This window comes from Eumetopias jubatus, unplaced genomic scaffold, assembly GCF_037043125.1.
Source record: "Eumetopias jubatus isolate StellerSeaLion01/CBP00866 unplaced genomic scaffold, mEumJub1_p1.0 scaffold_8, whole genome shotgun sequence".
Lineage (NCBI taxonomy): Eukaryota > Metazoa > Chordata > Mammalia > Carnivora > Otariidae > Eumetopias > Eumetopias jubatus.
The window spans coordinates 44,230,804-44,253,674 of NW_028274814.1; the positions used below are offsets into that span (position 1 = coordinate 44,230,804).

The 22,871-nt window shown below is 54.0% G+C and overlaps 1 protein-coding gene across 1 annotated transcript; it reads left to right on the forward strand.

Annotated features, from left to right (window-relative positions):
- The first annotated feature begins 8,338 nt into the window (after positions 1 to 8,338).
- PLEKHG6 (pleckstrin homology and RhoGEF domain containing G6) lies at positions 8,339 to 22,849 on the forward strand. The gene is made up of 15 exons (XM_028120990.2): positions 8,339 to 8,537; positions 9,829 to 9,984; positions 10,557 to 10,721; positions 11,077 to 11,172; positions 11,455 to 11,505; positions 11,892 to 12,041; positions 12,956 to 13,066; positions 13,221 to 13,370; positions 13,560 to 13,697; positions 14,010 to 14,129; positions 14,538 to 14,670; positions 14,788 to 14,903; positions 20,894 to 21,039; positions 21,742 to 22,434; positions 22,642 to 22,849. The coding sequence occupies exons 1-15, from the start codon at positions 8,400 to 8,402 to the stop codon at positions 22,649 to 22,651; spliced, it is 2,373 nt and encodes a 790-aa protein (XP_027976791.1). The 5' UTR covers positions 8,339 to 8,399; the 3' UTR covers positions 22,652 to 22,849.
- The last annotated feature ends 22 nt before the right edge of the window (positions 22,850 to 22,871 follow it).

Below are 22,871 nucleotides of genomic sequence, written 5' to 3' on the forward strand. Positions count from 1 at the left end.
CCTGAGGGAGGAAATCAAATGACTCCTCGGGAGGAAAGGGACTTGAAGGAAGTGAGCACACCCCCACTAATCAAAAACACTTGAACAAAGGTACAGACTCTGGGAGCAGCACTGCAGGAGGTTATCAGGTAGAGGCCTGGGCCATCTGCCAAGATCATTAGCCAGTGTTCTTGCCTGAGGAGGAATATTGGGTTGTAAGACCATATGGGTCCCATTCAAGGGGGAATGGGCAGGGCTTTGGGGCGTGTCTGCTCCTGACTGCAGAAACCAAGTCATAGCATTTCCAGGGGATGCCACTAGGGGAGACCATGGCCCTCAGGTGCAGCGGAGCAAAGATAGGAAGCTGGGAAATAAAACATTTCTAGATATTACTCACTTTTGATACATTCTTGTCATTCTTTTAAAACTTTTTTTAAGATTTTATTTTTATTTATTTATTTGAGAGAGAGAGAAGGTACGCACACTGGAGAGGCAGAGAGGGGGAGGGAGAGGGACAAGCAGACTCTTCACTGAGCATGGAGCTCATCACAGGGCTTGATCTCACGACCCTGAGATCGTGACCTGAGCCAAAATCAAGAGTCAGACCCTTAACCGACTGAGCCACCCAGGCGCCCCTCTTGTCATTCTTGAAGCCTCAGCTGCCTAGGAGGAGAGAGGAATAGGGAACATTCCCACAGGTGGGAAACTCCTTGTCATCACCTTAGCTTTACCTGCTAAGGAACCTGCTGGGGATCCTGAACCACGGAGCCCTATTGGTCTGGCTGAGTCCACAGCCCCCTCTGGGGACTGATCATGTCAAGAGCATAAGGGGGCCCAGTAAGAACACAGACCCGGATGTTCAGACACTTGACTCCAAGGTCTGCTCTAGGAAATCTCAAGAAGGTAAATCTAACTTTGGAGTCCTCAGCTCCTCTTCTGCTCACTGTCCTCCTTCAGCTTCCACCAGAGGCAAAAGGCCCTGGGCTCTCCCAGTGCCCCAGTCTTGGCTTCATGTAAGTAAAGCATCTGATGAACTAACAGAAGGCGGAAGGAGCCCTGCCTCCTCACATGGCAAGTGTCACTAAGCCATCTTAGGGCCCTTTCTTCTTTTATTTTTTTTTAAGGTCTTATTTATTTATTTGTCAGAGAGAGCACAAGCAGGGGGAGCAGCAGAGGGAGAGGGAGAAGCAGGCTCCCCACTGAGCAGGGAGGCTGACATGGGACTGGATCCCAGAACCCTGGGATCATGACCTGAGCTGAAGGCAGATGCTTAAGCAACTGAGCCACCCAGGCATCTGAGGGCCCTTTCTTCTGAGCCCTCATCATCCACAGAATCCTTCTTGGCATAATATTCTAAGGAAACCACTACTAATCCATCAGCAGTGACGTGCAAGGTAAAACTTACACGGTGTGTTCATCCTAACGGGTCAGAAACCTCTAGCAGTAGCACCGAGGAAATGCTGAAGCTCTAGTAACAAAGCAGGAATGCCAAACTAAAATTATGGAACACTCCCAGATATTTAAAGAACAAAGATGCTTCCTTTGAGCAGGGACAGAGAGATGACAGAGTAGGCAAGTCTACCCACAAGTTGATTTTATCTGGATCCTCTAGCCAATCCATGCGGTTCAACCCCACAGACACTGGTCGCCAGTCCTAGGCCAGGCCCTATGCTGGTGGCTGGCTGCCTTCAAGGGGCTTGGAGTCTAGTGAGGGACATGGGCATATTGAATAGCAATAGTACTGGGCAGGTTAAGAATAGTGTGTTTTACAAAGCAGGAAAGAATGTCCAATGGAAAAAAGACAGTCTCTTCAACAAATGGTGCTGGGAAAATTGGGCAGCCACATGCAGAAGAATGAAACTAGACCATTTCCTTACACCACACACAAAAATAGACTCCAAATGGTTGAAAGACCTAAATGTGAGACAGGAGTCCATCAAAATCCTAAAGGAGAACACAGGCAACAACCTCTTCAACCTCAGCCGCAGCAACTTCTTCCTAGAAACATCGCCAAAGGCAAGGGAAGCCAGGGCAAAAATGAACTATTGGGACTTCATCAGAATAAAAAGCTTTTGCAGAGCAAAAGAAACAGTCCACAAAACCAAAAGACAACCGACAGAATGGGAGAAGATATTTCCAAATGACATACCAGATAAAGGGCTAGTATCCAAAATCTATAAAGAACTTCTTAAACTCAACACCCAAAGAACAAATGATCCAATCAAGAAGTGGGCAGAAGACATGAACAGATATTTTTGCAAAGAAGACGTCCAAATGGCCAACAGACACATGAAAAAGTGCTCAACATCGCTCGGCATCAGGGAAATCCAAATCAAAACCTCAGTGAGATATCACCTCACACCCGTCAGAATGGCTAAAATTAACAAGTCAGGAAACGACAGATGTTGGCGGGGATGTGGAGAAAGGGGAACCCTCCTACACTGTTGGTGGGAATGCAAGCTGGTGCAGCCACTCTGGAAAACAGTATGGAGGTTCCTCAAACAGTTGAAAATAGAGCTACCATACGATCCAGCAACTGCACTACTGGATATTTACCCCAAAGATACAAATGTAGGGATCCAAAGGGGTACATGCACCCCGATGTGTATAGCAGCAATGTCCACGATAGCCAAACTGTGGAAAGAGCCAAGATGTCCATGGACAGATGAATGGATAAAGAAGATGTGGTATATATATACAATGGAATATTATGCAGCCATCAAAAGGAATGAGATCTTGCCATTTGCAACGACGTGGATGGAACTGGAGGGTGTTATGCTGAGCGAAATAAGTCAATCAGAGAAAGACATGTATCATATGGTCTCACGATATGAGGAATTCTTTTTTTTTTAAAGATTTTATTTATTTATTTGAGAGAGAGAATGAGATAGAGAACGAGAGGGAAGAGGGTCCGAGGGAGAAGCAGACTCCCTGTTGAGCAGGAAGCCCGATGCGGGACTCGATCCCGGGACTCCAGGATCATGACCTGAGCTGAAGGCAGTTGCTTAACCAACTGAGCCACCCAGGCGCCCCTGATATGAGGAATTCTTAATCTCAGGAAACAAACTGAGGGTTGCTGGAGTGGTGGGGGGTGGGGGGGAGGGGGTGGCTGGGTGATAGACATTGGGGAGGGTATGTGCCATGGTGAGCACTGTGAATTGTGCAAGACTGTTGAATCACAGATCTGTACCTCAGAAACAAATAATGCAATATATGTTAAGAAAAGAAGAAGAAGAAGAAGAAGAAGATAGGAGGGGAAGAATGAAGGGTGGGAAATCGGAGCGGGAGACGAACCATGAGAGACGATGGACTCTGAAAAACAAACTGAGGGTTCTAGAGGGGAGGGGTGTGGGGGGATGGGTTAGCCCGGTGATGGGTATTAAGGAGGGCACGCACTGAATGGAGCACTGGGTGTTATACGCAAACAATGAATCATGGAACACTACATCAAAAACTAATGATGTAATGTATGGTGATTAACATAACAATAAAACATTTTTAAAAAATTTTTTTAAAAGAATAGTGTCTTTTAAAGAAACACAGGGCCAAAGCCGCGAAAGCAGGGAGGAACACGGTCCCTCTGGTTGGGGGAGTAGCAGGAAATGGTTCATGAAGGAAGTAGCCCTTAGGAAGGACCCTGAAGGGGACAGAAATGGAGATGCAAGGACAAGGGGCCAAGAACATTGAGCGAGCTGAGGGGAAGGGTTCGAGCAAAGGCATGGAATCAGGGCCACTGAGGCAGACTCAGAGACTGGGGACATGTCCAGGGATGGAGTAGGGGAGTAGCAAGGGAAAGGCCGGAAGTGTAATTGGGATCATATTGAGGAGGTCCTTGAATGTCAGGAAGAGGGTTTGTCCTCCTAAGCCACACTGCCCAGAGATCAGCTGCTCGGAGGGTGGGAGGTCCCCAGGAAGCCACCACGGCTAGCTTTCAGGAGGCCTTTGGGAGAGCCTGCCCTTTTCCTCTTGCTTTTTTAAACACGCTCCTCCAACATGTCGGGGTCTCTGTTCACGCTGTTCCCTCCTCCAGAAATGCCTTCCTCCTCCTCAGCGCAGCAAACTCCTACTCATCCTTAAAATCCCAGCACCAAGTTCTCTATGACACTTGCCTGGCTCCTTTATGTAGCTGTTAGTCCCTCCAAAGTGTTCCCATAGCTCTTGGTTCGTTCCTTATATGTTCAACTCGTAGATCAGTGTTCTGTACACCATCCGTCTGTCTCTCCACTAGTCTGTAGCCTCCTGGAGGCCAGGGACTGTCTCTTATACTAGGAAGAGGGCTATTCCTCATACTGGGAATATGTGTTCTATACACTCCTTGTACCTTCTTGCACCAGTGAACACTGTCAGTAAGTGTGGAAGGAAGACCAGGAGGGAGGGGGGGAGAAGGAAAGTAGCAAAGGGAAGGAGGGCATCAGTTCTGGTCTGTGCCCAGGGGCCTGGCCTCCTGGTGGTTAGCTGCCTCACATGCCCTGGTGCCTCCCAGCTCCAGCCCTTAGGTTCCCCTCCTCTTCCTGACCCTGGGCCAAGGAGGATGCCCCTGCTAGCACCTCATTAACCCAGATGGCCTCCGCCCTGCCCTGAGAGGTGCTGGCTAGGCAGAGCTCTGAGCTCAAGTGAGTCTCCCTGTGAGGGAAGGGAGAAAGGACATGGAGCCCCAGAAAATTACCCCCATGCTCTGAATCCACATAGCTCCGATCTTGGAGACAGACACCTTCTCAGGAGCTGGGGCATACCCTGATGAAACGTATCCACACTAAGGGAGAAACGCAGGCTCAGAGGAGGGATAGGACTCAAGCGTGTGAGGAAAGTCCGGGCCAGCCAGGAGGAAAGACAAACATACAGGTGCCCCTCTCTGGGCCATGGGCCAAGTGCTCCCCAGCGCCCCATAGTAGAGGCCAACCGTCCAACCCCCCGGCTCTCTGGGCTTCATTCATCTCCCTGAGCTGTGTTCTGCCTCAGCCTGTCTGAAGGCAGCTCTCCACAGCACAGCCAGGGCTTCGGGGAAACAGAGGTTGTGAGGGCAAGGATCTGACAAGGCCAGAATAGAAGGACTAGATCACAGGAGTCCCGCCTCCCGGCCCACAGCTTGCACCCGGCCACACCTCCCACTTTTAGACTCCAGCTTTCCCTGGGAACCTCTCCTCCCAGAGAGGCTGAAGACAGGCCCCGAGGCAGTGAGGCAGTGGCGGGTGGAGATTGGATCTCAGACTTGAGGGAAGTGAAAGGGTTAACTCTCCACATGTCCACTGGGCCAGTCCAGCCAGCTCACCCCAGAGCACTCTAAGTCCAGGCCTGTCTCTGGTGTTCTCTCAATTTCCATTTCCCGCTTACTCCTCCTTCCACCTCCTGCGAGACTTTGGGAGGAGAAGCTAGGGGCCCCTTGGCACCAGCTCTCTCTGGGGTGTCATTTAATACTGCCGGTAATCACCATCTCCTGGTTTATTAGTTCTCTTTCCCTCATGGCTACTCTTGCCACCCCTGAATCTCTCTCTCTCTCTCTCTCTCTCTCTCTCTCACACACACACACACACACACACACACACACAGGCTGTGAATGGAAGAGAAAAGGGCTTCTCTTCACTACAGTCCCTGCCCCACTCGGACTCCCCTTCGGGAAAACCGATGCTGAGCTACCTGGAGGCAGGAAGCAGGAGGTAGGATGCAAGGACCTAGAGGAGCTCTTCTGAAACAACGGAGCAATCACGTAACAGCAAGCTCAGAAAAAGAGACTTTGGAAGGGCAAATATGAGGAGGGCGGGGGAAATTGGAAACCATCCCAAGATAAAGATTCCTCTCCCAAACAAAACGGAGTCATCAGAGTCCAAGCGAGGACTAGAACACTTCCAATCACTTATGGGTTCAAGGTGGCAGACAGGAGAGGAGCATGGAGACCCCTTTCCCTCCTGCTACAATGAGATTATGCTTTTGAACGTGCTTCATAAACTTCCCAATGCTCTCCAAATGGAAGGAGGCCTATCGGTCACCGCAGAGCTGATTCGTGGGAGGAAGACCACAGGGCAGGGCGGAGGGGTAGAGGCACTCAGGCCTGGCCGAGGGCACCACCACAGACTCTTCGGCTTCCTGATTGTAAGATCACAATGACGCCGCATCCGTGGACACTTCTGATCACCAATATCCAGGGCTTCTGCCAGGCAATGCGTGGAGAGGTGGGAATGCGAGAATGTGGTCCTTTCATGCAATGCCCAGCGAGTGCCCTTGAACGGCGTCTATGTCAGCAGCCCCCGTGGGTGCTGGGATGGCACCCTCACTGTAGGCAAAGCCCGTTTGCCAGTGAAGTGTGGGGATGCCCCCATCTGACACCCCTGTCCTCCCACCCCGGGTCTCAGGAGAAGCGTTGGGTCAGGTCTCAGCCTGGCGCCCGGTGCCATCCCCGGAGCAAAGGCAAAGTCCAGAGACAGCCTTCCACCCGATGGCCAGGGCAGCCATGTGAGAGATACTGGTCACACTTACTTTGGACTGACTCAGCCAGAGAGCCGAGGGCCCCAGGGTCCTGGGGCCCCTGTGCCCCTTCCGCTGGCAGTCCCACTCCCCTAGGCAGGGGGAGGAGGGGAGAGCGAGCCACTCACTGCACCTGAAAGCAAGGTGGCACCGGAGATCACCGGGTCATTACCCGCACCGCCTCCTCCCGCGACGCCCAGCCTCGCATTTGGGCCTCATTCCTCTGGTGCCTGGAAGGGGTCTGGCCTGGAGGGGAAGGGCGCCGGGGCGGCGCGCGGTTCCCGGCCTTCCGCACCGGCCAGGTGGCTGGTGAGTTCAGGTGCGAAGGAGGGAGGGGAAGGGGAGCCCTGCGCCGGGAGCTCTCCTTGTCCCGGGAGGGTGGCGGCTGCGTCCCGGGCACAGGACCCTCCGTCCCGAGGGCCCCACGGGCGCCCGCACGGCGCGGCGGGGTCCGGGGCCCGCGGTGAGAGGGCGGTGCCAGCCCGCGTCCCCGCCCCGTCCCTCCACCTTCCCTCCCCGCCCGGCCCTGCGCTGCCCCGGGTCCCGCGGGGCGCTCGGTCCCAGACCCAGGCCGGGCAGCGGGGCTGGCATTGCCGGGGGAGCCGTCGACGACCGGGAGCCCCGCGGGCGGGGGTCGGCAGCGCGGGCGCCGGGACACCTGAGGACACAGGTGAGCGGCCGCGGGGCCGGGCGGACGGGGGCGGGGCGGGCGGGGGGGCTGGGGCCCGCGCGGGCGGCGCCGGGGCGAGAGGGGACGGCCAGCCGGCGTCCCAGCTCGGAAAGGACCAGGGGGAGGGAGAGGGAGAAGGAGGGGAGGCAGCCCTCGGAGGGAGGATCATTAGGAGGGAGCCGGGGAGACAATGAACTTTTTCCTCTTTTCGCTCAGAAACCAGAGGAAAGTAAGGGGAGGGCTGAGCAGGGGCCTCAGGCCATCTGAGGGGGGACAAGCACCTGCTTAGGAGGCCTCTGCTCTCCAGGCCCTGCCCACTCAAAGGCTGGGTCCTCTATCCAGGTTTAAGGGGAAGGGATGGAGCCGAGCCCCCCACCCGGCTCCCAGCTCCGTGGAGGTGTTTCCCTTAGGCTGGGGAAGACCAAACATAGCCTGCTGTCTCTAAGTCCAGCATAGCTGTCCTCCTCACCTCCCTGTCTGGGGCCAGGAGGGTCCAGGTAAGGGGCGGACAAACTTTCAGTAAAGGGCCAGATAGTAAATATTTTAGACTTGACGTCTATAGGGACAGTCTCGGTCACAACTAGCAAGAAAGCAGTGGTAGACAGCTGGAGAGGTGTAAATGTGGCTGTGTTCCAATAAAACTTGATTTATGGACGCTGAGATTTGAATTTTATATATTTTCCATGTGTTGTGGAATATTATTCTTCTTTTGATTTTTTCCCAACGATTTAAACACATAAAAAGCATCCTTAGCTTCGGGGCTGTACAAAAATAGTGGGCAGGTGGTACAGTCTCCAGCATGCCCCCACCCCATGCCTCCCTGCAGCTTTTCCCTAGGCTACGGGAAGGGTGTGGCTCGGTGCCTGGGAAGGAGGGACATCCAGGAAGCCTGGGGACCTGCCTGTGACCCTTGTTCCCAGCTACTCCGAGGACTACAGCATCCTTTGAGGCCCGTGAGGGAGCTTGTACGCCAAATGTGCACACATGTAAGGGAGGACGCATAGCTCCAGGGGGCTTTCTCCCCAGCATGCGGGGTCATACCCTACCCCCACCAAGTCACAGATAGGTTGCTGTGCTCCTGCAGTAAGTGACAAGCCCTTGGCCCTTCCTCCCCCACTCCATCACCTTCCCCTCCCCCCTCCCTCCTCCCCCTCTTGGTCCCCAACCTGGTGCCACCCACTGATCAAGGCTGGCCCTGCCATTCCTTTATTTTCTCTTTGCAGCCTCAGGGGACCCTTTTCTTCTGGATATTGAAGCTATGACCCTTCAGAGGTGACCCAGGAAAGAAGAGATGCAGACCTTTGCTCCTCCAGATGAGGGTCCCCTCCAAGGACTTGTGGCATCCCGCATTGAGACTTACGGGGGTCGGCATCAGGCTTCCAACCAGGGCTCTGCTGGCAAACTCCATTCCCGAGGAGGCCCTGGGCTGGTGAGTCCAGACTGCCCCAAAAGTGACCTGTGTGGGGCAGGACGGAGGATAAAACGGCCTTCAAGTCTGTCTTGCAGCTTCATGGGATGCTCTATTCCTATCCCTCACCCCTGCCTTCTTTCCTGGGTTGCGAGCGACAGGAGGGCCATGCTGGGCCAAGCTCCCAGGACTCCACACCCATCCCAGGCAGATGGGTGAAGCCAGGCCCTCGGAGGAGGTGCTGTTAGACAGGTCTGAGGCCTGGAGCTGGGGGAGGGTAGGGAGAGAGGGGAGAGTGTGCCACCCACTGGGATGGGCACCTCCCAGACTCCAGCCTCTACTTGGGAGGAGCCTCTGGGCTCCCTGAGACCTGCCCCCTCTGAGTCAGCACTGAAGGAAGAGCAAAAGTTCAGGGTGTCCCTACTCTGCAAGTGAGGAGGGGTGAGGGGCCTGCCTTGGCTTCCCCGCAGCTCCACCCTCCTGGCCTGCCTCAAATGCTGACCGAGGAAAGGGGTGTGGAGGCCATGCAGTCTTTCCCTCAGCCTCCAAGCTTCCCCTTCACCTTGAGCACAGTTCTGCTTCCCTCTCGGGGTATCCCCTGCTTTCCTGGAAGAGGATTTGGCCCTGGGAGACTGGGGAGGACAGCTGGGGACTCTCCCAGGCCGAGGGCAGGAAGGGAGACTAGGAAGTATGTGGTGTTTAGTCAGGCCACAGGCAGATCACGGAATGTGACCAGGCCTGCCCAAGAGGAGACTTGTGGCTGTGGTGTCAGTCTCTCATGAGGAAGCACAACCACTCCCAACTGGAAAGGACACATGCTGCATGCCCCTGGGGAGGAAGCCGCACACGTGCGTCCCCTCATGCCCACGTGCGAGGGAAGCCGTTCCCACGCAGGGGAAGCTGGGAGGGACCCAGAATGCAGCGCGCACTGTGCCTTGTACATGCAGGCCCGCAGGACAGGGAGCACACGTGTGAGGGGGCGGATCCTGGGGGCTGTCCACACCAGAGCCCGGGCATGTAGGTGCCTGTGCTCCTGCTCTGGAGGAGGCCCCACTTCAGCCCCGGGGCCCACTAGGGGGGCCAAGTTGACGTGCCCCTGCCCAGCTCGGCTTGGCCTCCCTGGCAGCCGCTGCCGTGACTCAGAGCGGGAGTGACTCACCCCAAACTGGTTTTCAGGGGAGGGGTGAGCAGGCCCCACTTGCAGGGGTAGGGGACACCATCTGGAGTCAAGCCTGGCCCTCACTACCTCTCTGGGGCTTCTGGGAGAACAGAGGCCCCCTCAGAGCTTACCCTGCTATTCCTCCTCCTCCAGGATCCTGGCCGCCGCCGCCTCCACGGCTATGTCCCCTTTGCCAAGGGCTCTGGCCAGGTCCGAGCCGTGTCTCCCCTGAAGCTGCGAGAACCAGAGCCCGAGAAGAGGCATGGAGGCCATTTTGGGGCTGGTCCACCACACTCCCCCAGACTCAAGGTAAAGGGCCCTCCTTCTCCCCTCCCCATGCTCACAGCCCGAGCTGTAGTGTCCTCCACAGATGATCAGAGTGGAGAGCATGGCCAGCCCCTCCAAGAAGTGGGATTCGGTTCTGTGGAGAGACCCTCTCAGGGCTGCATCTGCAAGCCATGCTGCCTCATAAAAATGTCCGTTTTATAGGCAAATGTCAAAATGTCGCCTGAGACTGCGGGTCCCCTGGTCTCCACCTGCAGGTCCCTCTGAAGGGTTCTGTCTCAGGAGAGCCCTGGAAAGTATCTTTCTGGTCAGGGAGCCTACGTCAGACTCCTCTGTCAAGCACCTTTCTGCAGGCCAAAGTGTCTCTCCACCCATATTCCAGCAACGCCCTTTCCCCTGTCCCCCAGGTTTCTGTGTTCCCACTCACAGACAGTGCTACTTGCCACCTCCCATTCCCAGACATACATGCATGTGTGCGCGCACGCACACACACACACACACACACACACACGTGCACATGCACGCAGCCATCCCCAAGCCAGGGGTCTGCATGCCCAGGACATGACCAGGACTGATCCCCTTTTCGGCTCCCCCAGGAGGTCACCAAGGCCCACCAGCTGGAGGTGAGGCTGCATACATTCAGCATGTTTGGGATGCCCCGCCTGCCCCCTGAGGACCGGCGGCACTGGGAGATAGGAGAGGGCAGCGACAGCGGCCTGGTCATTGAGAAGTCCTGGAAGGAGCTGGTGCCTGGGCACAAGGTGGGCCTGGAACACAGCGTCTGCCCCTGAGGTATCATAGACGCACACATACACCTCACCTCCACCCTGGAAGAGGGAAAGGCCTTGGGAAGTGCGATCACATGGGGAAAGCGTTTGGAGACATCTTGCTCTAGGTTCAACTCCTGGTTCTGCCACTTACTAGTGACACCTTGATGGAGACAGGAAACCTCTCTGGGCCTCAGTTGCTTCATCTGTAAAATGGGGATAACACCACCTACACACTTGGGGATTAAAAGGTCATCGTCTGTGAAGTAGATCTAGTAGCATTTAAACAGGTGGCAGCTGCCGTTCTTGTCATCATTCCCCAACTGAACCAGGGCTGTCCCCACCGCAGGAGATGAGCCGAGAGCTTTGCCACCAACAGGAAGCGCTTTGGGAGCTGCTGACCACCGAGCTGATCTACGTGCGGAAGCTCAGGATCATGACTGATGTGAGCTTCCCCCAGCTCTGGGCCAGGCCCCCACCTTAGCCATCCACCCATTTCCCTTGCCTGGTCCCCCTCTCCCCCCAGGCCGGGAAAGAAGGACCATGGAGGGGGGGTGGGGGAAAAGTGGGGACAGGTAACTTAGAGATCCCTCCCATTGGAGACCTGCTGGGGATCTTGGGAGGCAGGTTAGCAGTGGCGAAGCCAAGGGGATGCGTTGAAGGGCTAGGTTGGGGTCCCCAGAGGAGGAGGTCAGGCGCTGACACCCTTGGCTTTCCCTGCTTCCAGCTCCTGGCCAACGGCCTGCTGAACTTGCAGCGAGTAGGACTGCTGACCGAGGTGAGTGGGTGCTCAGGAGGACCTGGCCCATCCCAGGCTCTGAGGCCACAGAGTGGAGGTGGGCTCCCAGAGAGTCCCCCAGGCTGCTCTGTCTGAATTCCCTTGACCTCATTTTCCAGGACACCCCCTGCCCTCCTACTCCCCTTCCTGCTCTAGACCCCAAGCAGGCTGGCCTCTCCTCTTTTCCAGACTCAGCAGAGCTCAGCCCAAGTGCCGGAGGAGTAGAAGGGAAAGCCCCAGCCCCTTAGATCTCTCAGCTCCCCTGCAAGTTTCATCCTGACCCCACACTCTGCCAGCCAAGCCTGTGGGTCCTTGCCTGTCCACGGCCAGGGCTGCCTGACGGTGACCTGCCAAGGCTTGTGGCTAAGTTCTGCTCCATCCTCCAGGTATCAGCTGAGACCCTGTTTGGAAATGTCCCTAGCCTGATTCGAGCCCACAAGAGCTTTTGGGAGGAGGTGCTGGGGCCCACCCTGGGGGCAACTCGAGCCTCAGGCCAGCCTCTGGACCCTATCAGCCTGAGAAATGGCTTCTTGATGGTGAGACATGGCAAAGGGCCACATCTGGCTGGGGCGGGCCCGGGAGGGCCCAGAGAGGTCCTGTCTGCAGGGTATGCCTCTGCCACTTGAACTCTTCTATGACTTGAGGGGGTCTGAGAGCACAGCCCCCACCCCAGAATATCACCTCACCTCCTGCCCTTCATTCCACAGGTATGATCTCTGTCCCAAAGTTTCTTTGGTCTTTTGGTGACTCTTTTGAAATGAAACACAGCTATCTCAGGGAAGGGTTATACCTAATCTCTTAACTATAAAATCTTACTTCTTGGCCAGAGATGCATTGCCAAACAGCAGGGAGAAGAATGGGGCCTAAGCAAGGCATCCCCCAGGTGACTGGGGGAGGGGGCGTAGAAGGCTCCAGAGCACCCCGAGCATGGACAAATGTGATAAGAGAAAGCAAGAGGCCTGGGGTCAGACTTTCTTCCACAATTTTACCCAACCAGGAAGACGTGGGCCTTGCAGAGCTGGAATGGGGTACAGAGGTGGGGGGCTCATCTCCTGGGAGCCATAGGCAGGCCCCTTCCCCAGGAACAGGGCTTCTGGGCAAGCCTCAGGTCACTAGCCACCACCTGTGTGAAATGGGACCTGCAGTGTCCTGAAAACATTCCAGCTGAATTATTGATGATGGGAGAGTACATCCCCAGAGCAGCAGGGCACAGCAGGGGCTGTGCATGGGGGCTCAGAGAGTGGCAGTGGGTCTGCCTCCTGGGACCTCAGTTTCTCCCTGGACTCCAGAGAGAGTCAGGGATTGGGGAGAGCGTCATGGGGAGTAGGGATTGGCGGGAGCTGGACTAAGGGTCAGTGAGGGGCTCTCTCCCCACTGCCCCCCGTGCTCTGCAGCTGGAGGCCAGATTTCGTGACCTTCTTACCCCCGCCTGCCCATGTCTGTCCCTCAGTTCAGCCAGCGGTTCCAGCCCTATGTCCAGTACTGCCTACAAGTGAAGCAGACCATGGCTTATGCCCGGGAGCAGCAAGACAATAATCCTCTCTTCCATGCCTTTGTGCAGGTGGGAGAGGGGGTGCCTGGGAAGGGGGCTGGGGCAGGCCCTAGACAACCAGGTCATCCCTGATCGCCAGCTGGGTCCGAGGCCAAGTCCATCACTGGAATGGGGCAGCAGGGGGCTGGCAGACTCCTCACCCCCTGCCCCCCTCTGCTAGCAGTGGTGTGAGAAGCACAAGCTCGCGGGGAGGCAGATGCTGGGTGACCTGCTCATCAAGCCGCACCAGCGCATCACCAAGTACCCACTGCTACTCCAGGCTGTGCTTAAGAAGAGTCCTGAGGCACGCACCCGAGAGGCCCTGAACGCCATGGTAGGTGGCCTGGCAGGGCCATGCCCTTGGGAGCTGGGGACTGATTTCCAGAAACTCTTAAGGATCTCTTTCCTCATATGTATGTGGCAGCGTGGCACTGGCTGGCCACCCACGTTGTCATGGACTGGCGGAGACATACAGGGTAAGGAGCTGAGCTGTTCCTCCTTCCACACCCCGCCCGTCACCTAGATTGCCACTGTGGAGTCATTCCTGCGACACATCAATCAACAGGTCCGCCAGGGTGAAGAGCAGGAGAGCCTGGTGGCTGCAGCCCAACGCATCGGACCCTACGAAGTGCTGGAGCCATCCAGTGAGGAGGTGGAGAAGGTGAGGGAGGGCAGAGGGAAGGAGGCTCCGAACAAGCAAGGTCCCCAGGGGAACAATGAAGCAGCGGCCTGGAGGGTAAGGGGCAGAGCGGCCACAGAGGGGCCGTGTGCATCATTCCTTCCCCGTGAGGAGGGCCTAAGGGGTGGCGTTCCAGAGACTGAGAAGGAGCTTGCTGGATGCTTCCTCTCCCTCCAAGAGGGCAAGGATGAGGCGGGAACCTTCCCGCCAGCGACAGAACAGAGAACCACCGTGGCTGGGAGGGGGAGGCAGCCCTGCCTGGCCCCATGATCCTACCCACCCCGTGTCCCTCAGAACCTGCGTCCGTTCTGCACCCTGGACCTGACGTCCCCCGTGCTGGGGGTTGCTGCTGAGCACACCAGGCAGCTGCTGCTGGAGGGACCCGTGCGAGTGAAGGAGGGGCGAGAAGGAAAGGTGAGGAGCTGTGGGGAAGCTCGGAGAAAATGGGAGCTAGACTGAAGAGAAGAGAGGGATGCCGGGAGACAGAACACAAGTCAGAAAAGCTGGAAATGGGCAAAGAGGTGTGTGTGTGTGTGTGTGTGTGTGTGTGTGTGTGTGTGTGTGTGTCTGTCTGTGTCTGTGTGTGTTGGGAGGGGGACATGGCGTGGCAAGCTCTGGTTGTTTGTATGACCCTGAGTCAGCCATGTTCCCTGACTGTGAAGCGAGAGACGGGACCGAAGTGACACCCCTTCCAGCTCGAGCACGCCACCGTTGTGCACATGTGCACACATGCATGCACACCACACAGGAGCCTGATCGGTGTCCCACCCTTCCCCTGCTCCAGCTGACCCTTGTCTCTTTCTCCTACACATGCCTTCCCAGCTGGACGTGTACCTCTTCCTCTTCTCTGATGTGCTCCTGGTGACCAAGCCCCAACGCAAGGCAGACAAAGCCAAGGTCATCCGGCCCCCACTCATGCTAGAGAAGCTTGTGTGCCGACCACTACGAGACCCTAGTATGTCTCTCCTGTGGGGACATTTTCCTTCTCATTTCCTCTTGGCAAGGGGAAGGAGCAGCCAGGATGGGCATCAAATGAGGTCTAGCCCTTGAACAGAACTTCTTCTCCACACAGACAGCTTCCTGGTGATCCATCTCACTGAATTCCACTGTGTCTCCAGTGCCCTCATCGTGCACTGTCCCAGTGCTGCAGACCGTGCCCAGTGGCTAGAGAAGACCCAGCAGGCCCAGGTGTGTGAAAGCCAGAAGTGGGGAGGGCTGGGGGGGGCTCCTCAGAAGTCAGAGATGGGAGCACAAGAGGGAAGGAGGAAGAGAAAGAGGCTGGGATGGATGCAGGTTGAGTCCGGGTCAGCCCCTCAGGAGGGAGACACAGCCTTGACCATCCGTAAGAGCATGAAAGAAAGCCTTTGGCCAGCGACTGTGCCAGCCACTGGGCGAGCCCAAGACAGCATCCCCTAAAGGTTTTCACACCCTGAAACAATGGTCCTCTGGACTTTGCCTTCCATTCAACATCAATGGAGCACTTGCTAGATGGAGGCACTGGCTGGGTGCGAGGGACTCCGAAAAGAATAAAGCACCATCCCTCCCCTCAGGGAACATGCACTGCAGCCTAGCTAGACATGTTAGTATACAAATAATAGAAAACATGTACACAGAAGGGAACTATGACCGAGAAGGGAGATTTTCATTCTGTCTGGTGGGTTGGTTGGGAAAGCGACAATGCACAGGGATGGATGCTGAGACCCCTTCACAGGCGGCTATTGTCTGAGCACCATTTGTGGGGATATCTAGGAGTTCATTAGGGGAACAAGGATGGGAAAGAAGGGTATTCCAAATGGAGAAGCAGAATGTGCAAATGTGGGAAACATGAAACATCATGTGTGTTGAGAGAAGCACTGGCCTAGTAGTTCATATTACCAGGATATAAAGTCCAAGGTCAGGTATAGTGGCAGAGGCTGGGAGGTAGGTACTACCAGATCATGCCTACTCCTGGATGCTATCTATGCTAAGGAACTTGAACTTTGTCCTATAGATGACGAGGAACAAGTGAAGGTATTTAACAGGGCAGATTTATGTGATAAAAGCTAGAAGAATTCAAGGGATCCAAATGGAGCTGTACTAGTTACCAGAAATTTAATGGCTTAAAGCAACAGAGATGTACTCTCTCACATTTCTGGAAGCCAGAAGTTGAAAATCAAAGTGTCAGCAAGCCCACATTTCCTCTCCAAGACTCTAGGAGAGAATCCTTCCTTGCGTCTTCCGGCTTCTGGTGGCTTCAGGGGTTCCTCAGCTTGTGACTGTCTCACTCCAGTCTCTGTCTCTGTCTTCATGTGGCCTTCTTCTCTGTATGTCTCTGTGTCCAAATCTCCCACCGGGGTCTCTAATGCAGACACCAGTCATTAGACTTAGAGCCCACCCTAAATCCAGGATGGTCTCATCTTCAGATCCTTAACTAAAGATCTTTGCACATCTGCAAAGACCCTTTTTCCAAACAAGGTCACAATCACAGGTTCTGGGGGTGAGGACCTAGACATATCTTTCTGGGGCCACTATTCAACCCACCATAGAATCAGAATGACCAAAGAATAGAGATTTAAATTGGCCTTTTAAGGCTAGGGAAGATCATGAGCAGAAAAAATCAAGGGAGCAGTTGGGTTGGATTATCTGGGGGACAGGGACCATGTCTGTCTAAGTCAGGAGCAAAGGGTTTATGTGAGCAAGTGATGAGAGGCCAGGTTCTACAGGATCCCCAAAAGCTACAGAAGAGGGTGGACAGGATGACGTTGAATTGAATGGGTTGGCAAGAGAGAGCCACCATGGATTCTTGAGCAAGGGAATGCCATGGTGAAATCAGTGTGTTCATCTTGAATTGACAACTGGCAGGGTGATAGGTGGGCTGGAAGGGGCAGAGATCGGTGGCAGGAGATTTACTGTACTCGTTCGGGTGTGAAATACAGAGGTTTAGTGTCATGTTCTTAGGGACATGTTGCAAAACAGGGGAAAAAATGTGTGGGGGTGGAGATAGAGAAAGGAACTAAAGAAGAGACAGGTGAGCCTTTGGGAGACTGTGGTTAAGAGGCCATACTGAACGCAAGAACTGGTTCGGACACCCATTCTACCTCTTCCTAGCTGGGTGACCTTGGGTGAGTTATGTGCCCCCCCACACACACACATAAATAATAACAGTCCTTGCCTCATGCGGAAGAGTCAAGGAAGTCATTCTAATTAAGCAGGCAGCCTACTGCCCAGCTCTAGGTAAATGCTCCCAATGCAGGTCACAGGTTAGGAAGATTTGAAAGATCACTTTGGCAATGGAACCCCTGAGTAAAACAAAATCTTACAAAGAGAGAAACCTGTTGGGTTAGTTGTTGCTTCCTGGGAGGGGTGGGTCTAGGGTACTATTCAGTTTTAAGCGGAAGCGCTTTGAAAATGATGTAGTGGGGAATAGCCGAGTGGAGATATCTTAGGGGCTTTGGGAAGGATAGAAATACAGCCCTGGGGTGCAGGTGGGGACAAAGAATGAACTCTGAAAGTTGCTAAGGGAATAGATCTTAAAAGTTCTTACCACAAGAGAAAAAAAAAATTTTTTTTTGTAAAGTGTATGGTGATAGATGTTAACTGGACTTACCGAGGTGATTATTTTGTAACATATACCAATAGTGGATCATTACTCTGTACACCTGAAACTAATATAATGTTATATGCCAATTATACCTCAATTACCAAAAGGGCATTTTGAACAAGGAAAGACTATTTCTAAAGAATGCAACTTCATTATTTTTACAGTTTAAATCAAATTGGTGGTTCTCATAGCGCTTGCTTTAATGAATAGAAAATAATGATTTGTCATTGGCACATTAGGTCATTAGGGCTTCTGGAACTTGTGAAAATAGTTTGTCCTTTAAACAATTTTAAGCATTCTTCCTGCAATCTTTCCTATAATACCATATCATAATGTGGAGAGCTTATTTAAGAAAAGGGAAGTTGGAGCTTAGTCTCTGTTTAAATTGTGTATTTAAAACTATGCATTAGGAGAGTAAAAAATAAATATGAGGATTTTGCCATTTAAAAAAAAAGAATAAATGAAAGGCAGAACCTCAAGATCTTGTGTCTTTCAGCCCTGCTGGACTGCCACTTCCTTGAATACCTAAACAAGCCACAGGGCTCCCCAGGGCAGCAGGAGGGGGGCCCTTCCTGGAGCCCCTTTCCTTCACCACCCCACTGTCAGAACTTTTTCTTCTTCCTCTGGTTCCCAGTCCCAAGATGACACCCCCTCCCACCTCCCTTTAGGACCCCCAGGGGACCACTACAAACTGTTAGGATTTTATTCCAACTAATTCACCTTCAGAAGTCTCACTCCTGGTTAACGGGAAAGGAGGTCACTTCTGATAGGTAACCAAGCAGTGCACCAGCTCCCTGGCCTCGCTTAGCAAAACAAAGAACAAAGAAACTGAAATTAGTTTGTCCTGCTATTGTCTCACACTGAATTCTTAAAGAAAACTGCTCTCTGTTGCCACCGGTCTTTGTAAACTGATGGGAGCAATAGAATATCTGTTGGTCCCCTTGATAGAGCAACTGCCCGGGGATGGGACTGTTGCTTTCTCCCCCTCACAGAAATGTAGGTGTAGATTTATTCCCCACAGGTCTAGCCTGGGGAGCTTAAACTTTTAGGGGAAAAAATGAGCTTCTCCAAGGAAGACAGACTAAATCCTGGGAAATGCCCCTGCTTAGGGACTGGGAAGAGGAAAAGGGAACCAGTGATGGGAACAAAAAAAGCTGTCAGAGACAGAGGTCCAAAAATGACCGGAGGGGAGACTGAAGCAGGCAGCTGAGGGAATAGCCAGAGCCCAGCTCTTACCAGTTATCTGTGTTCTTACCGGAGTTATGTCATCTCTCCAACCCCAGTCACCATCTGGGGAATTGCAGTGATAGTGAGCACTACCATGCAGGAGAGATGGGACAATCATTGCTGCTGCTTGGCACGAGGCCCAGCACTTAATGGGCGCTCCATAAATGTTTGTTATTGTCACCATTAAAAGACAGTGGTGGTCAGTGGCGCCAGGGCAGGGCTATGTATAGCTGACTGGGGAAAGGCCTCACAGCTGCTGTTCAGAGTCCGTGGGCACCTTGAGAGATCCGTGTTAGTTCACTTGGGGAACTTTGGGAGGAGCAGATGAATCGAGGAGCGACCACAGAGGCAGCAGCGGGAAGAAGAGGCATTTCCTGTCAAGGCTGTGTTCTCCACCAGAGCAAAGGAAGAAGAATCCTGCTGGGGGAGCCCTCCCTTCCTCTTCTTGGCTCTGTGGAGGGGTCACATTTTGGCTCAGGCACTAATTTTCTCTTCCCTTCCCAACTTGTCTCTCCTCTTACCCAAGCTGAGAAGATCCTCCCAGGGTTGCTGGAGAGGCTTTGGAGTGTCTGGGAAGACCTCAAATAGCCCCATTCCCTGGTGCCTGAAGTCCCCTCCCTCCCTGCCTTTTCCTACGGTTGGGCCAGGGGCACGTTTAGTGGACATACTTGTATTACCCCACCCCTTCCTTCTAGTTCTTTCCTTCCACACACCATTCCTATCCTGGACTTCCCAAACACTCAATTGAACTTGGGTCATATGGGGCCAAGGGCATGGCATCTCAGCCGGACAAGCAGGCTGCTCCAGCTCCACCCTGGCCCCAAGAACGACTCCGCCCACCGTCCTTATTTCTTGTTCCATCCCACATTGGAGAGGAGGGAGGGGGTCATGGGACCTGGCCTGGTGTGTTGGTTTCCTACGCCCAGGCACCATCATCCCTTGCTCTGGCCAACTAACTAGTCTTATGAGACTGCTAAGAATCTTTGCACTGCTTTGTCACTCATGAGACTGAGGGACTGGAGACCCAGAGAAAGGAAACTTGCAATATAAACCTGATGCCATTTTCCTATCCCTGTTCATCCATTTTTCCAACATGTCTCTTATCCTGACCCAGCTACTGGCTGTGTTTCTGGAGAGGCTTTGGGAAGGTCCAAGTGTCCAGGAGTTGCTGGTTCATATACCTCAAGCTGGGGAGATAGTCAAAATATTTAGCAATCAGTATGGCGTGTCATCATCCAGTCAGAGTGGAGCATCTTGGGGGTGGGGGGTGTCCTAGAGGTCCGCTGCTGTGCCATGTTATCCCTCTAGCTGCTGGATCTTGAGGGATGGGGTAGTCCTAGGGAAGGGAGGCAGGAGGCTCAGATAGCAGCCCTTTGCTTACCAGTTATGCAAGCACTCCAATATTTTAACAATGATATGGCCATACCAGCGAGTACTGATATCAGAGCTGCCCACAGCTGCCACCAGCACCTCCCTTTTGCCCAGCCTCTGCCTTCAACCTTTCTGCAGGTTCTGCTGCCTTCCCTCCCCCTCCCTAAGCAAATGTTGTCCTTTAAGGCTGCCCTTCAAAAACAGGGCAGTTGCTGAACGAGGACCCAAAGAGAAGGCCCAGTCCCAGTTCTGCTTCTCGTCCCATGGGACCTTGAGCAAAAGCCTTTGTCTTTCTAGGTCTTGTTTCCTCATCTGTAAAATGGGCTAATATCCATGCTGTCCACCCCGCAGGGTCATGGTGTGTATCATATGACCACATGCATGTGAGGGGTGCCCTGTAAGCCACTTCTCAAATGTCACTACTTGATTATCAGGGCACCTGTGTGAAAATGTTGAGGGAAGAAGACAAAAAATATAGTGTACCCTCTCTCTATTCCTCTCGCAATGGTCTTGCTTTCATCTCTGAAGGACAGCAGAGGAGAAAGCCTGACCCTATCCACCCTGGTGGCAAGAGCAACTTGAGGCCCAGTACCCTTCAGAACATTTACATTGCCATCACCATCTATCAGGGAGGGCTTCCTGAAGGAGGGGACAGACTGGATAGAGGGCTTGCAAAGGGGGCTTGAGAAGCAGGAAGACCTGTGCAAAGAGGAAAAGGGGCCTTCTGTTCACCCCACCCACCCCCAGGGCCAGCTCAAGAGTTCAGATCCTGGCTCCATCCCATTTTCTTTTGCTTCATGACCTTGGCAGTTACTTAGCCTGAGTTTTTCCGTAGTAAAGTAGGAGTAACAAATAATATCTGCCTCATAGGCTTCATAATATATTCAGAATCTTTGAGGATTAAATGAAATAATGTCTGTAGAGCACTTAGCACCAGTCTGGCATACAGCAAGTCTCAATAAGCGAGAGAGAGCTCTTAATGAAAGTATGCCCATCCCAGGTCACCCTGCAAAAGCTGAAGGCAGAGGAGTATGTCCAACAGAAGAGGGAGCTCCTGGCTCTCTATCGGGACCAGGACCAGGAGTCCCCAGGCACCAGGCCCTCCTCGCCTTCCCCGGAGGGCTCTCAGAGCAGCGCAGAAGGGAGGTAAGACCCACAGGGACCACAAGTCTCTCAAAGCAGGGGAGCTGCAGGCAGGGAGAGAGAAAAGAGGAACCCACAAGGCAGAGAAATGTCAACACAGTTTTGGGGGGCATTGGGAATAGATCAAGGAACCCAGGCTATAGGTTGGAGTAGAACAGGTTTGGCACCAGCCCTGCAAAGGGCCACATGGGACAGCCTAGGGGGTTAGCCAGTCTCCGGTTGCCCGGGTGAAGGAAACAGACGCAAGCGACGAAAGGTCCCTGAGAGGAGCAGGCTCCCCAGGCCAGGGATGGAGAGGGAAGACCAGGATGGATTTGCAGAATGTTCCAGCTGCAGGGATCCATTGAGTCTAAATCCCCGGAGAGGGCAAAAGGTTCATTCACAGTAACACAGCTGTTCAGCAGCATGGTTAAGGAGAAAACAGATCCATCACTGGGGGATAACCTCAGGGGAGCTCAGGAACCCTTCAGCAAATACCTGAGCACCTGCTTGATACAAGGTCCTGGACCAAGTGCTGTGGCTAAAATGCCTTAGAGGAGCTTACTACAGTCTAGCCAGCAAGATGAGAAAATAATCATACGGTGTAAAAGTGATACCGAATAAGTGTGGAGGAGGGGCCGTTTCTGGATGGGATGAGACTTCCTGGACTTGAACTTGACCCCTCAGCACCGGACTCTGACCATTTACTATTACTATTACTTGTAGGACTCCTGAGTTCTCGACCATCATCCCTGACCTGGTGGTGACAGAAGACACAGATGAAGACTCTCTGTTGGTACCAGATGATACCTCGGACTCTGGCTACAGCACCCTGATCCCAGGCTCCCCCAAGGGGCCCCACTATGTGAGCCGTCTTCGCCCACAGGCCCTTCGGCGTGACCCTCGCCTCACCTTCTCCACCCTGGACCTCCGAGATGTTCCTCTGCGCCCTCAGCCTCCTAACCCCCAAGCTCCCCAACGCCGAAGTGCCCCTGAACTGCCAAGGGAAGTTATCCGAAGAGGAAGCAGCCTTCCCAGGGGAGATCCACCAACCTGGTCTGAGGAAGAAGATGGGACCTCAGTGGGAGGGAATGTGGTAGCGGAAACCTTGCATCGGGCCCGACTTCGGGGACAGCTCCCCCCATCCCCGACCCACACAGACTCTGCTGGGGAAAGCCCCTGGGAGTCCTCAGGGGATGAGGAGGAGGGGTCCCTCTTCCTGGGACCTAGCTGCACCCTCTCCCCCCGCCCCCTGCGGGCTGAGGATATGCTGAGAGAGATCCGGGAAGAACTGGCCAGCCAAAGGATCGAGGGCATCCCCGAGCCTGGGAACAGCAAGCCTCGGAAGCTGACCCGGGGCCAACTGCAGAGGATGCGTGGGCCCTACATCTTACAGCTGGACACCCCCCTGTCCACATCGTAAGTGCTGAAGGGCAGGTGGCCTGGGAGGGAGCAAAGAAGGCCCGTATGGAGCCGGAGGAGGTGCCAGAGTAGGATGTCGGTGGGACGAAGTCAGTAGAGAAGGAGGGCACTACCAGAGCGGGGGGCCATGGCAAGGAAGGGCACTTAGGCTTGCTCTTCACCCCACATCTGACTTGACCTAACACCCACCTCCTTTCTTTTCAGAGAGGTGTGAAGGGCACTCAGGACTTTTGGCATTTCTCCCAGAGGAAATCTCTCCCCGAGAGTGCTGGTCACCACCCCACCCCTGGACTCTACCTCAAGGACCACACTTTCCACTAAGAAGCCACTCCGCCTCTCCTGCTCAGAGGGCTTTGGGATCCAGTGCTGTACATTTTTGTAGCATAGACATACCAGAGCCCCACATAAAGTCGTGCATAAAAATGACTGCCTGG